Source organism: Branchiostoma floridae, chromosome 9 (assembly GCF_000003815.2).
Source record: "Branchiostoma floridae strain S238N-H82 chromosome 9, Bfl_VNyyK, whole genome shotgun sequence".
Classification (NCBI taxonomy): Eukaryota; Metazoa; Chordata; class Leptocardii; order Amphioxiformes; family Branchiostomatidae; genus Branchiostoma; species Branchiostoma floridae.
In genome coordinates, this window is record NC_049987.1 from 12,268,565 (window position 1) to 12,282,003 (window position 13,439).

The 13,439-nt window shown below is 41.9% G+C and overlaps 1 protein-coding gene across 1 annotated transcript; it reads right to left on the reverse strand.

Moving 5' to 3' along the window:
- Positions 1-247: 247 nt before the first annotated feature.
- LOC118422479 (CTP synthase 1-like) lies at positions 248-13,186 on the reverse strand. The gene is made up of 15 exons (XM_035830089.1): positions 13,019-13,186; positions 9,869-10,069; positions 8,864-9,034; positions 5,529-5,629; positions 5,270-5,386; positions 4,901-4,984; positions 4,567-4,647; positions 4,028-4,182; positions 3,776-3,908; positions 3,341-3,429; positions 2,310-2,404; positions 1,995-2,057; positions 1,609-1,749; positions 1,136-1,288; positions 248-784 (listed from the first exon to the last, which is right to left on the reverse strand). Exons 1-15 carry the CDS (start codon positions 13,092-13,094, stop codon positions 540-542), a joined length of 1,905 nt encoding a protein of 634 aa, XP_035685982.1. The 5' UTR covers positions 13,095-13,186; the 3' UTR covers positions 248-539.
- Between the last annotated feature and the right edge of the window lie 253 nt (positions 13,187-13,439).

The window sequence follows — 13,439 nt, forward strand, 5'->3', positions numbered from 1 at the left end:
ACCTTCTACAGTACAACAGTAGTCATTGCTTTGAGGAAATACATGTATTAGGAAGGCACCAAGTATTGTCCAGCCTAGGTGCTGTGGGTTTTGCATTGCTCAAGTCTTTTTCAACATATATTCGGAGACATTGGAGACACTACATCTATTTCAGATAGGTAGAGCAAAACACTTGTTTCCATAACTTAAATTTAAGATAGTAAGTACCAACATGATAAAATGTATTCATTCCTAGTTGACAAGTCACTGTAAAAATGGCACATATACAAATTACTAAAGATGTTCTTGTCTTTGACCTGGTATAGATTAGAAAAGACCCTGAAATTGGCAGAGACTTCAACACTAGTTGATATGCTTGGGAATCAAAAGTTTTCACGAAGTCATATTGTGAAGAAATCCAGCAAACAGATCTGTAGTTCCTGGACATTATACTTTTCAAAAATGAAGGAAGTTTGGAAGTCTAAGATGGCCCAAATTTTATCTGTACGGTAGACCCTAAAAACAACAGTTAGAGTGGAGATATGGTTACAGTGTGGGACCTATTCAGCTCCAGAGGACTGTGAGTTGTTACGAGGCGGACTTTGGAAAGATGGAAGATCATCCTCCTCAGAACTGGTGTCGCTGTAGAACGATGTTTCCCGCGGGGAGTACCGGCAGCCGCGGGAGATGTAGGACTGCAGTTTGCCGCAAGACGCCAGGAGGAGCCCCTGGTAGGGCGGGGACGGGCGCATCGGGCGAGACAGGAACTCTGGGTGGTACTGGACACCAACATAGTAGGGGTGGTCTGGAAAAATAAAGATTCATATGATTAACAAGACATACATGATTAGAAGACTCATCAACAGATCAAAGAAAAAATAAACATTTTTAGGACACAGACATACACAAAGATGTACAATCAGCTTCAAGGGCAAAGAAATATTGAGGTTTAATCAATACTTAATCAATACAAAACCTTTTTGTTTTCTGGAACATGCAACTTGTCAAAAATTTAACCGTACAATATGTGCAGTTTGGAAACATCCTATGAAACTTTCTGCTATCTTCTTCCATCAATCTAGTTCTGTTGGCTTTTAACCTGCTTCTGCTGCCTAACCCAGTAACCAATACAAAGCTGTGATTTTAAAATCTGTACCTTCCAGCTCCACAATCTCCATCCTCTCCCCCTCCACATCCTGCCCAACAAAGTGCAGTCCCTTCTTCTGCAGCTGGTCCACGTACTCAGGGTTCACCTCGTACCTGTGCCGATGTCTCTCCTCAACGTAATCTGGCTTACCGTACAGCTTCCCTGCACAGGGACGAGAAATACAACAGTTCACAGCTTACTCAGGCTTATTGTACAGTTTCCCTGCATAGGTACAACAAATATATCAAGCCTCCCACCTCACTTGCAACACAGTGATGACTTTGTCCAACTTTCAACAAAATCAAAAGTATAAAATAACACCACAACAAATGCTGCATACAATAAATGTACCTACTTCACAACTAAGAAAGAATACCTCATAACTTGCAAACTATTACTTCTGTATTAAAGTAAAATATCTAATCTTGACTGCTGGCCTCCTATTGTGACACATTTATCATGCATACATCATGATGACTTACTGAGGACCGAGTCATCTGTCTTGAAGATGGTCCTGCGCTGGCCCAGCCTCATGGTGCCCCCCATGTTGCCAGGGTTGTGTTCAGGCATGTCAATCACAAGTGGGTTCGCTGTCTTAGGGTCAAACTCTGTGGAGTGGGCATCTGCAAGCAGTGGAAACTCATTAGATTATCAACTTTTTCCTCAATTAGCTGAACTGTGCATGGGCATGAATTGTGTTGTTTTTTTTAAAAGTTGAATATTTAAGAAAAAAAGCCATTTATTCAATAATAATATCAAGGCAAACTCATCTAAGTGAGTGTTACCGAATTCATACTTTTTTTCTTACCGTGCCTGAAGATATAACATATATTGTAAGAAATATGAAGAATAATGACCATTAGCTTACCCTTGATCCCCAGAATGTTCCTGGCATACTCGATCACAGCCACCTGCATACCCAGACACACTCCTGCAACATGTCATCAACTGTGTTAAATCCTGCACTGTGGCTGTAATATGTAACACTCTAGTAATAACAACTACAGTTGGACATGCAAAGAAAATACTGGACAAACATTTTGAGTACTGTTACTCTTAGTGTGCAATATCAGGTAGTGCAGTATTTCAAAAAGAGATTAAACATACAGTATTGCACAGTCCAGAAGAAAGAAGTTTGGATGTCCCTGCTATATATTATCTTTCACACTATTTGCCCACTCACCCAGATAAGGTCTCTTGTTTTTTCTGGCCCACTCAGCAGCCCGAATCTTCCCTTCAACTCCCCTCACACCAAAGCCTCCAGGAACAAGAACACCGCTGCAAAATAAAGGTACAAACTGTCTATCTCAACTAGACACAATGAAATTAAAATATGACTTTATTTCCGATTCATTTCCCAACTTTGTTTTTTAAAATGAGAAAAGAAAAACAAAAATATATTCACATCATCAACATACAATTTAAAATGACTCTATGAAAAGAAATGTTTGTGTCGAAAAGCCAGTCGTAACTCAACTCAAAAGAATCTGACAAGTCAACAGCAAAAATGTCAACACAAGCTACAAACAAAGGGCAGGAGAAGAACAGAGGAAGCAGCAGGCATGCCTACAACACAGGGAAGGTAAGAAAGTGTGACATGTACTCTGCACCACAGAGCTGTTTCCATGCCTCGTGGTAGGCCAGTGGCTGTTCCACCTCTGCCCAGGGCTCCAGATCCTCAGCCTGGACATACTGGGGACACAACAGGGGAGGGGGGCCACAGGGGAGAGAGGAGAGAATGACTCAGCCTTTTAAAGATAAAATTGTGTACCTGACTGCCTAACATTCTGGCTAGAGACTTGCACAACTTTGACAAACTGTCCACCTTGTCAGAGCAGCCATGATTTTGAAGTTCTGACTAAACTTAACAATTGCCATGATTTGTATTTTCGAAATTCTGATAATTATTGAAATGCAACATTTGTGTATGATGATGAGGAATATAAAAGAAAGTTTTGGAATGCAAAATGTCTATCTTTTGCAGCAGCATTTATAAGACTTTCTGTCCTTCATCACAAATGCTGTATTATACAAATCAACTGGCAATCTCAGATCTGGCCTCAGTTACAGTTTGGGGGTAACAATTTCTTTTATTCTTCTACAATTATCAACCAAGGATTACACATTATGACAGTTTGTCCAGAGTGGTGAGAAGTCTCTAGCCAGGTGTTAGACATCTTGGTATCCTGTTCAAATACAAAAGCGTCATCTTACTCAGAGCTACAGAGCTGTGACCACGCCTCGTGATAGCGTACAGGGTCGGAGTGCATGCTCTCTTCCTCCAGGTGAGCAGCCTCTATGTACTGGTGATACAAACAAAAGGAACAGTTCAACAAAAACAGAAAACAACAGAACAATGATTATCTCATTTGAACCTCAACTGAACATGCTTTACTAACTCATTCTAACTTGTACAGGAATAGCCAATACTCCATGTCAACTATGAAAGAAAGAAAAATTTACTACTCTATTCCATACAGATATCCTTGTCATAAGAATATTCTCAAGCACACATGAAATTGTCACAAAATACGAACATGTAAAAAAATTCTTGATGCCATGAAAGGCCCTTGGAACTGAAAACCCAATTTGCCTGCATTTGCATGTATTAGAATCTGCCATTTGAATAAGGATGAGAATTGTATTTACCCTGAGTGTAAGTTTGTGATTACAGGCTAGAGAAGCATGTTTCAGAGCCTTGAGGACAGAGGCATAGGCATCTTCCAGCTGGGTGTACTTCCCTACCAGGGCAATGGACACTTCCTTACGCAGGTGGTCAAATCTGGGGAGGCACAAGCAACAGCATATAATATACACAATTTCACATTTGTATTTCTCTCTATTCTTCACAGAAGTGTGATTTAAGGAGCAAAATGTCAGCAGACACAAGGCGCCCTCTACCTGTCGGACAGGTCTCTCCATTTGCGGAGCAGCTTTCCACCGTTGACGGTAGGTATGGGCAGGTTGAGACGCTCGGCGAAGAAGCGGATGACGTTCTGTTCCTCCAACATGACAGGTACACGGTAGATGGAGCTGCAGTCATGGATACAGATCACCTGTGGGGATGTCAATCAAACACACCTGTCATTAATCTGGTGCTACTCTGTGCTCCATGTAGTAAAAACAAGGTACATGTGGCTGTGTGATGTTGTCTCTGAGGTGAACACTAGGCAGCGAACAGTGTGACAGAATTGAAGGAAGGACTGCAGCATAGTGAAATGTCTGGTACACTCAAAATCAAACAGTACTGTAAATGTTTTTAATTTCGCAGGGAATTAATTTCGGGGTAGCGGGAAAAAGGACTTTTCCTGGTGGTTTTAAATTTGCAGTAATACCATGCACTATAGTCTCTTACTTCTATCGAAAAAAGTCTGCGGTGGTTTTAAGTTCGCAGTGAAGCGGCCACCAGCACAAGGTTGTTTGTCTACAAGTTGACTTACCTGATCAGGTGACACGTGACAGAACATGGAAATCTTCTCTTTCACACCCTGCCCAATCGGGTTCTGACTGCGAGCAACAACCTGAGGGAAGGGAAAAGTAACAATTATTCATTGTTTAATTCACAAACCCTGAATATATATGACTATGAAATTGATTACACAATATTTTGCTTTGGACATGTGTACGTACCACCAAGTGATTCACAGAACCACTGCACAAGTTATTTCTTATCAACATTGTGCAATGAGGTGTGCTAGCATTCTTTCAATATAAAGTACATGTATGTCAATTACACAACCTAAACTTTAAAACAAGAGACATGACCACCCTTACCAGGTCTGGGGAAAGACCAAGCCCTCTCAGCTCCCTCACACTGTTCTGGGTGGGCTTGGTCTTCTGTTCTCCTGTGGAGCCGGGCTGGGGAGTAAAGGAAACATTCTACAGTCAGCAAACACAATTAAACATAGCTCGAAGTGAAGGAAATCTTGCGTAAAACTGGACACAATGTACAATATTGTCTAATAACTTCCTAGATCTGTGTAAAAATGCATTTCTGTACCTTCACCAGGATTTAAGCCCCTTTGTAACTCTAGATCTGGAGGCGAGGCATTGTCTTTGAGCAAACTTTTCTTTCCTATACATTACGGGAACAGCTCTGGAAATCAGTTTGTAGTTTAGACCTGCCAATGTTATGTTACACACCTGAGGCACCAGACTGACGTGCACACAGCAGAAGTTCTCTCTCTTCACTCTGAACTGGAACTGTCGGAATGCTTCCACAAAGGGCATGCCTTCAATGTCACCAATGGTGCCTCCAAGCTGTTAGGACAGAAGAAAATATAAAACAATTTGTTTTTTAATTATGCTACTGTACTTGTATACTGTACATATTTAACAATATTGCATTGGATGGTACAATGACTACACCACTAGTCTATTTAGATGTGAAATTCTCCCTCACCTCAATCACACAGACTTGTGGTTCTTCATCCTTCCCGTCCACGGGTATCTTAGCAACCCGCTGGACCCACTCCTGGATGGCATCAGTGATGTGGGGAACAACTACAGTGGACATACAAGGGCTAATTATATTTCAGCCATACCATAGGTATGGTGAAATATATTGTATTCGTAATGTTTCTTTCTTTCTTCTTTCTTTCTTTCTCCTGCCAAATCTTCAAATCGAATCAACTCCGCCGTTTTTTAACCGATTGACTTGAAATTTGGCACAAAGGCAGAGTAAGCCAATACCCTCAGGTGTTTTTTTCATTTTTTTCATATCTGCCTTTGAAATGATTTTATTGAGGTTTTTGTCAATTTTTATGTATATTTTGGGCTCCTGTACCCTGGTATTACAGCCGAATGACATGAAATTTGGTACAGAGGTGCCCTGATCATATGCCCACCCAGATTTAATAACAGTTTTGGTATACGGTACAACAAAATGCTTAATTTTGCGATTTTTGGCCATTTTTTGACAAAAAAAGCACATTTTTGCCTCCTGTACCCTCGTTTTACAACCAAATGACCTGAAATTTGGTATAAAAGTGCCCTTCAATTTTTTGCGCATGAATTCAATAACAGTTTTTCCATACAGTACAACATAATGCTTAATATTGCAATTTTATGGCCACTTATGGCATCGAGAACTGCAGAACCAGGAACCAGAAGGCCAATGCCATGAAGCAGTACAACTCAGCTGACAGGAAAGTAAAGAAAAGTTGCAGGAGAGATAAAAGGAAGTGGATCTCAGACAAGGCTGCCGAGGCAGAAGAGGCCGCGTCAAAGCAGGATATGAAAACCCTCTATAGAATCACCAAAACACTGAGTGGGAAAAGAAGACAAATAAACAAGCCAGTACAAGACAAGAATGGTGAACTGCTTGCAACAAAGGAGCAACAAATGGAACGCTGGAGAGACCACTTTAAAGAAATTCTCAATCGCACACCTCCACCGAATCCCCCGGAAATTGAGCCCCCAATAGAATTGCTCGATATTCGCACTGGCCCACCAAGCAAGATAGAGATCCGCAAGGCCATCTCTTCACTCAAGAACGGGAAAGCCGCAGGACCCGATGGAATTCCTCCAGAGGCCTGGAAAGAGGCAGGTAACCTTTCTGTTGAAGCTCTGCATCCACTACTCAGCAGAATCTGGCTAGAAGAGAGGACACCCACAGACTGGAAGAGAGGTACTATTATAAAGCTGCCAAAGAAAGGTGACTTGACACAATGTAAAAACTGGCGTGGCATCATGCTTCTCTCAGTTGCCAGCAAGCTACTCTGCAGGATCATCCTCAATAGAACAGCAAACGCAATGGAGACCAAACTAAGAGATAATCAAGCAGGCTTCCGAGCAAATAGATCTTGTAGCGATCAGATCGCAACCCTAAGAGTCATAGTGGAGCAATCAACAGAATTCAATTCACAACTGTATGCTGTTTTTGTGGACTATGAAAAAGCGTTTGATTCACTCGACAGGACATCACTATGGAACATCCTTGCCCACTATGGAATCCCCCCAAAGATCATCAACATGATCAAAGTCTTCTACAACAACTTCCAAGCACAAGTATCCCACGAAGGAGATCTGACAGAGCCCTTCAACATGACCACCGGAGTGCGACAGGGGTGCCTCTTGAGCCCGCTGCTATTTATAACTGCACTGGACTGGGTGATGAGGGAAACTACCAAAGATGCCAGGACAGGAATTCAGTGGACATTGACGGACATGTTAGATGACTTAGACTTCGCGGACGACCTTGCTCTTCTGTGCCATACCATCAGCCAGATGAGAGAGAAGACCCAGAGGTTAGAACACAAGTCAGGCCAAGTGGGACTAATCATCAACGCAGGAAAAACTAAAGAGATGAGGGTGAAAACGGTGGGGAACGCCAAACCTGTGTGCTGCAGAGGAATAGAGCTGGAGACAGTGAAGGATTTCACATACCTTGGCAGTGTCATCAGCAGTGACGGAGGTGCGACCAAGGACATTGAAGCCCGCATAGGGAAGGGAAAGGCTGCCTTTGTCCAACTAAGACCAGTTTGGAGGGCCAGGAACATCTCCCTCAGAACAAAGCTACGTATCTTTGAATCCAATGTCAAGTCCATCCTACTATATGGCTGTGAAACCTGGGGCCTAACACAAGCCAACATTAAGAAACTCCAAACCTTCATCAATGTAAGACTCCGCTACATCCTTGGCATTTGGTGGCCAAATAAGATCAGCAACCATGACCTCCTGGAGAAAACTGGCCAGGAACCTGTGGAGGTCACCATAAGGCGCAGGAAATGGAGGTGGATTGGACACACACTAAGAAAACCCCCACCATCCATTACGAGGGCAGTCCTAGAATGGAACCCCCAAGGCAAAAGACGAAGAGGTAGACCTAGGCTGTCGTGGAGGCGAGGAGTCATGAAGGACCTACAACATGCAAAGACCTCGTGGCATGAGGCTAAGACAACCGCCAAAGACCGAGGAAGGTGGAGGCATCTCACCGAGGCCCTGTGCTCCAGAAGGGGCAAAGAGGATTAAGTCAAAGTAAGTCATGGCCATTTTTAGACAAAAATTTGACATTTTTGGCTCCTGTTCCCTCGTTTTACAACCAAAGGACCCGAAATTTGGTAAAGGGGTGCTCTAGATATTTATCCAAATGACCCAAGTATAATTTTTGGCATGGAACACTTTAAAATGATATATTTGGGAATTTTGGGGTCATTTTCCAATGGCTAAAGGGATCAACGACCTCAAGGCCTATTGTTGCATGAGGGAGATGGCTGAAATATGCTGTATTTGCTCTCAAGCAAATGTCGGCCTTTCTAGTATTCATCTCCTGTTGCATCTTTCATTCTAAATGTCAGATACTAACTACTAACCCAAGGACAATGACTTGCACATGCATGACAATGGGAATCTGTACAGACAAGAAGAATAGCCCTTGGAATAGGTTATTTTTCACGATATTTCCTACAAAAAAGATCCAGCCACTCAAAAAAAATTGATCTTTTTGTAAAAAGCACAGCTTTCCAACTGCAAAGCTACTAATTGTTAAGTCTTGCCTTGTAGACACTGACACAAAACAGTCATTTTTTTTTATTTAAATAAAAAAACACTAATACGTGTAGTAGTAACAGTAAGCAGGAAGAAAACCAAAAAAAATCCAAAGGTAAATTCTCCTCCTATGCCAAAAAGCAGTTACTAAAAGTTAGTAAAACAACTGGATATAATTTTGGAAACAGTCAGTCGTTTCAGATAGCATGCACAATCTTCCGTCAGTGAAATTCTCCTAGTCCTGCTGACCTTGCACAGTCTTGCCCAGGTAGTCTCCCTTCCTCTCCTTGCTGATGACAGACTGGTAGATCTTGCCTGTGGTGATGTTGTTGTCTCGGGTCAGTTTCACGTCCAGGAAGCGCTCGTAGTTCCCCAGGTCCAGATCCACCTCTCCTCCATCATCAAGCACAAATACCTCCCCTGGTGTAATTAAGGAAAGAGTCTTTTTAGAGGAATTTATTTTTAGAACATTTCATTATTCTCAGGTGATATCATATCTTAAGCAAAAATGATTGACTTTGGTATAGCTACAAAGTAACTATATGTCTCTGCAAATTTCTCAATTTCCCAATTGAGATCTTTGTTAACTCATGGACGCTTACCATTCCTAGCCTAGACAGTAAACAAAATAGCACAGTTTTTAAAGAATTTTAAAAAGACATTCTGAATGTGGTATACAGGGCCCTGTCAATAAGATATGTTGACCTTTGAAAGCAAAGTAAGAGATAAAATAAGTGTTGGTCTAGTAGTTATATAACATGAGCAAATACAAATGCACAGGTTTGATCAATATGACCTTTGAAGTCGCTTGAGTATACACATGCTGCATACTAGTAAGTTATAAATAAGTGAGAGCTATTGTATTCAGTGTTTCACATAGCGTGGCAACAGAAAGTCAAAATCAGTATTTTTCTGTAGTAGTCTTAGACCTATCCAATCACTCTTTTGTAAACAAAATCATAACTGTTCACCCAATGTGCACAAAAAGATGCACTTACTACCAGCATTCCAGCACATCACAACTTGCTGTCAAAAAAAAATTCAGTGACCTATACATTCATTACACATGTATTGCCAAGTAGAGAAACGGCCAAGTAATCATTCACCCATCATTGTTGTGTTGGTTTGAATCAAGTTCCTAAACGGGGAACAGCGGCTCCAGCGTCTAGATGTGGCGGAAGTGTGAACGGTTGGCTTGAGGTTATCCTTCTCCACATACTCATTCACCCCAAAGAGGTTAACTATTACACTCACCATGTTCATACGGAGAGAATGTCCCAGCATCAATGTTGAGGTAAGGATCGATCTTGATGGAGGTGACCTTTAACCCGCAGGACTTGAGGATGGTGCCGATACTGCTGGCGATGACACCCTTCCCGATCCCGCTGATCACACCTCCGGACACCAGGATGTACCTCATGTTGGAACTCATCGTAGAGGAAGCCAGGGTGGGAACTGGGAGGAACAGAGAATATCAGTGTATATTATATGGCAAATTTTCTCAGCATAACAATCATAGTAGAACAGAAATATTATCATCATTCATAGTACAAAAACCTTGGGTCATACGTTGGCGACGCGGGTGGCCAGAGGACCAGTAATCCATCAGATACTTCACATCCAACCCTTCATTGACAATGGGTGTGTGGGTGTGTGTGATCATTATTACCTTCTGATTGGTACCTGCTTTCTGATTGCCTCTGCTTAGACTTAGGTTGAAGAATGACAACAGTTGTGTAAATCATTGTTTATACTACTTTCACTACTGGGGCATCTACAAGAGATCATCTTCTACAACAAAACATTTCAGTGCGTTACTGTTATTTGCGTAGAATACATAAAACTGTCATGTCTTCCTGTTATAGACTTGTACAGATATAACAAACCTGCATTGGTTTGAAATGTTAATTACCACTTTCTATCTTATGTAAATCTGACACACCTACCAACCACCTGCCCTTTCATACCCAAAAGGTTACATAATTATGTTGACAAAGGACAAGTGAGAGTGAACCATCAATAGCTGTGAAAGCAAAAGGACAATTATCCATTGCAAGTGTATCAATACACATTGCAACTTTGCAAGTGTATCAAAATACTATCAATACACATTGTAAGTGTATCAATGCAAATTTTCCCATAGATGAAGAAAATGAACTTGGCGTCTGAACAGAAACGTGGACCTGCAAATTATACAGTGAACTTTGGTGCTCAACGACCTCAGCACCATTTTCTATATCCTATGATGGTCAAAACCCTTACAAATGAGGTCCTCAACAAACTATTAAAAAGGGACAATCTGTAGTATATCATCAGTGCAGCTGACTCATTTATCATAACTTTTATTATCATATAGCCAGGCCCCGCGGACTAATCAGAAGTCCCCGTTCCACGTTGGTTATGACGCCGTAACACAAAGATTCAGGCCAGGCAGGTGTGTATCGCTCCTCTGATTGGTCAGAATGAATCGACACCGGCAGCGGTGTCGATTTGCATCGACACCGGCACCAGTGTCAATGCAAATCGACACCGCTGCCGGTGTCGATTCATTTTGACCAATCAAAAGTAGCCTTACACACAAGAAAGTAAGGTATATGCAGGCATTGACCAATAAAAAGGAGCAAAACATATGCCAGAGCAGAGGGAATAAGCACAGACTGCAAGGGGGAATGGCTCCTTCTAACATTGATAATGAGTTTTGTTGTTCTAAAAAGCCTGCAATGTTTCGAATATTTTCTGTGGAAAGTTTTGGTTTCAAAATGCAATGTGTAATCTCCTTACATATGCATGTACCAAAGAACAAATATGAATTTTCAGAAATTTAACAAAGGAATTCACACGTATAGTACCAAGAGATCTAGAGTCATACAGGAGTTTGCAAGTTTGGGTAGGCTATATGATAATAACGTTAATGACCCGCCTGTTCCTTGGTGTACATGGTGTCATAACGCCTGGTCCTTTGCTATAACCACCTCATAAAACCACCTCGTTCGCTTCGCTCACATCGGTGGTTTTATTCGGTGGTTATAGCAAAGGACCAGGCGTTATGACACCATATACACCTCGGGGCGGGTCATTAACCCTTAATTAAAGAACATTTCACTGTCATGGCTATAACTTACAAGTTACGTGATGTAACTAGCTGCCACCATGCGGCCTGCAAAGCTGATCAGGTGGGCTATGCCAAAGCATGGTTATACCAAGGACGTACTGATGTAATGTCCTTGGTTATACCAACAGCTATACAGTACAGAGTCTACAGACACATCCACATGATATACAACAAAAACTTGTAACCATGAAAGAAGTCAACATCTTGATAAGAACACAATACCTGGCTTCAGGTCTGTGTAATCACACCATGACGTTGTACGTTTGCGTTGTGAAGTGGCCATCTGGTTACTTCCCACCTGCCTCTAGACAAATTACAGTACAATGCTGCCACGTACTCTGTTTGACAACACCTGTCAAACTAACTGTCAGTGCCTGTGCTTGATACTGATATCAAGCCTGGAACAGGTGAACTGAATACAGGCCCAAGGGACTAAGAATCCTCTGCTTTTTTTTCTACAACGTGGTAGAGAGCAAAGTCCGCTACAATCATTGGCAGGGAAACCCTACAAATGGCTACAATGGTGTGACCCCTAACGTCACATCCTGTGTTGAATCATTAACCCATAGCACGCCTGGTGCACATGCTTACCATTGTTGTCTACCACAGTAAGTTACTATCGGTATGTATGCTGCCAGTAACAACATGCTGTTCATAACTTAAAACTCAGGAAAAAGGTGACTTAATATTTTTCTGGAATGTCATTCTTTTGGCTTAAAAATCTTCAACATTTTCTAAAATTATGTTAACTCTTCAACATTTTCAAGTCTTCCTGGCTGTGTCCCAGAAATATATGCCTTGGGGGAACCACGTGTCTGGGAAGGCTCCAAAGGTTGGATAAGCTGTAAATCTAACCTAAAAAAACACAAAGGCAGACACATGCATACATGCAGTGGAGTTGAAAACATCCAAAAGACACAGAAAGGGACAACAAACAGTCTGTCGCGTGCTAACTACGCCCCCCTCCCCACGATATACAAGTGACAACATAACACACTGCACACTGCAACCGCATCTAGCATGCAGGAGAAAGCGCCAAAATGAAGAACCGCCGTGGGCAAATTACTAATAAATTTGTTTACGCGCCTATGAGTTAGCATGACTAAGTACAGTAGGTAGGACAAAATGACTTTTATCGACCTGACTATGGAATCTATAAAGTTCCCAGCAGAAATCGCTGTCCACAGGAAAATTTGGGAACCGTCTGGTAACGTTATCATGAAATCGTGGTGCACCAAATCTTCTCCACATGATCGCCTAGTGAAAATCATCAAGAAAATCTTAGAACTGACCTGAATTTCCGGGATAAGTACAAAATTTGATTCTACTTGGGTTTCTCGCTAGTCTTGCTATAAGACGTGAAAACATCTGGAAGGAAAATCCTTAGGAAAACCACTGTCGTGTCGTGGTGTGAGAAAACCTTCGCACGGCCTTCCCTCGTGTGGGAACGCCGAAATTGGGCAATAAGTGGATTGCACAATCACTTTTAGGCAAGACAGATATGCAGAAGAAACCATACGCTACTTACCAGAGCAAATGTCCAATCCCACGGGAAAATATTGAGGAAGAAACAAGAAGGAACAGAAGCAGCTAACACAGACACTACCGATTTAACCTAGATTCCCCGCCAAATGCGCACCGTTTGGCTCCGGGGTTCAAATCTCGCAAAATAACGGGGATCAAAGTCACGTGACTAACATTTTAAATTAAAAA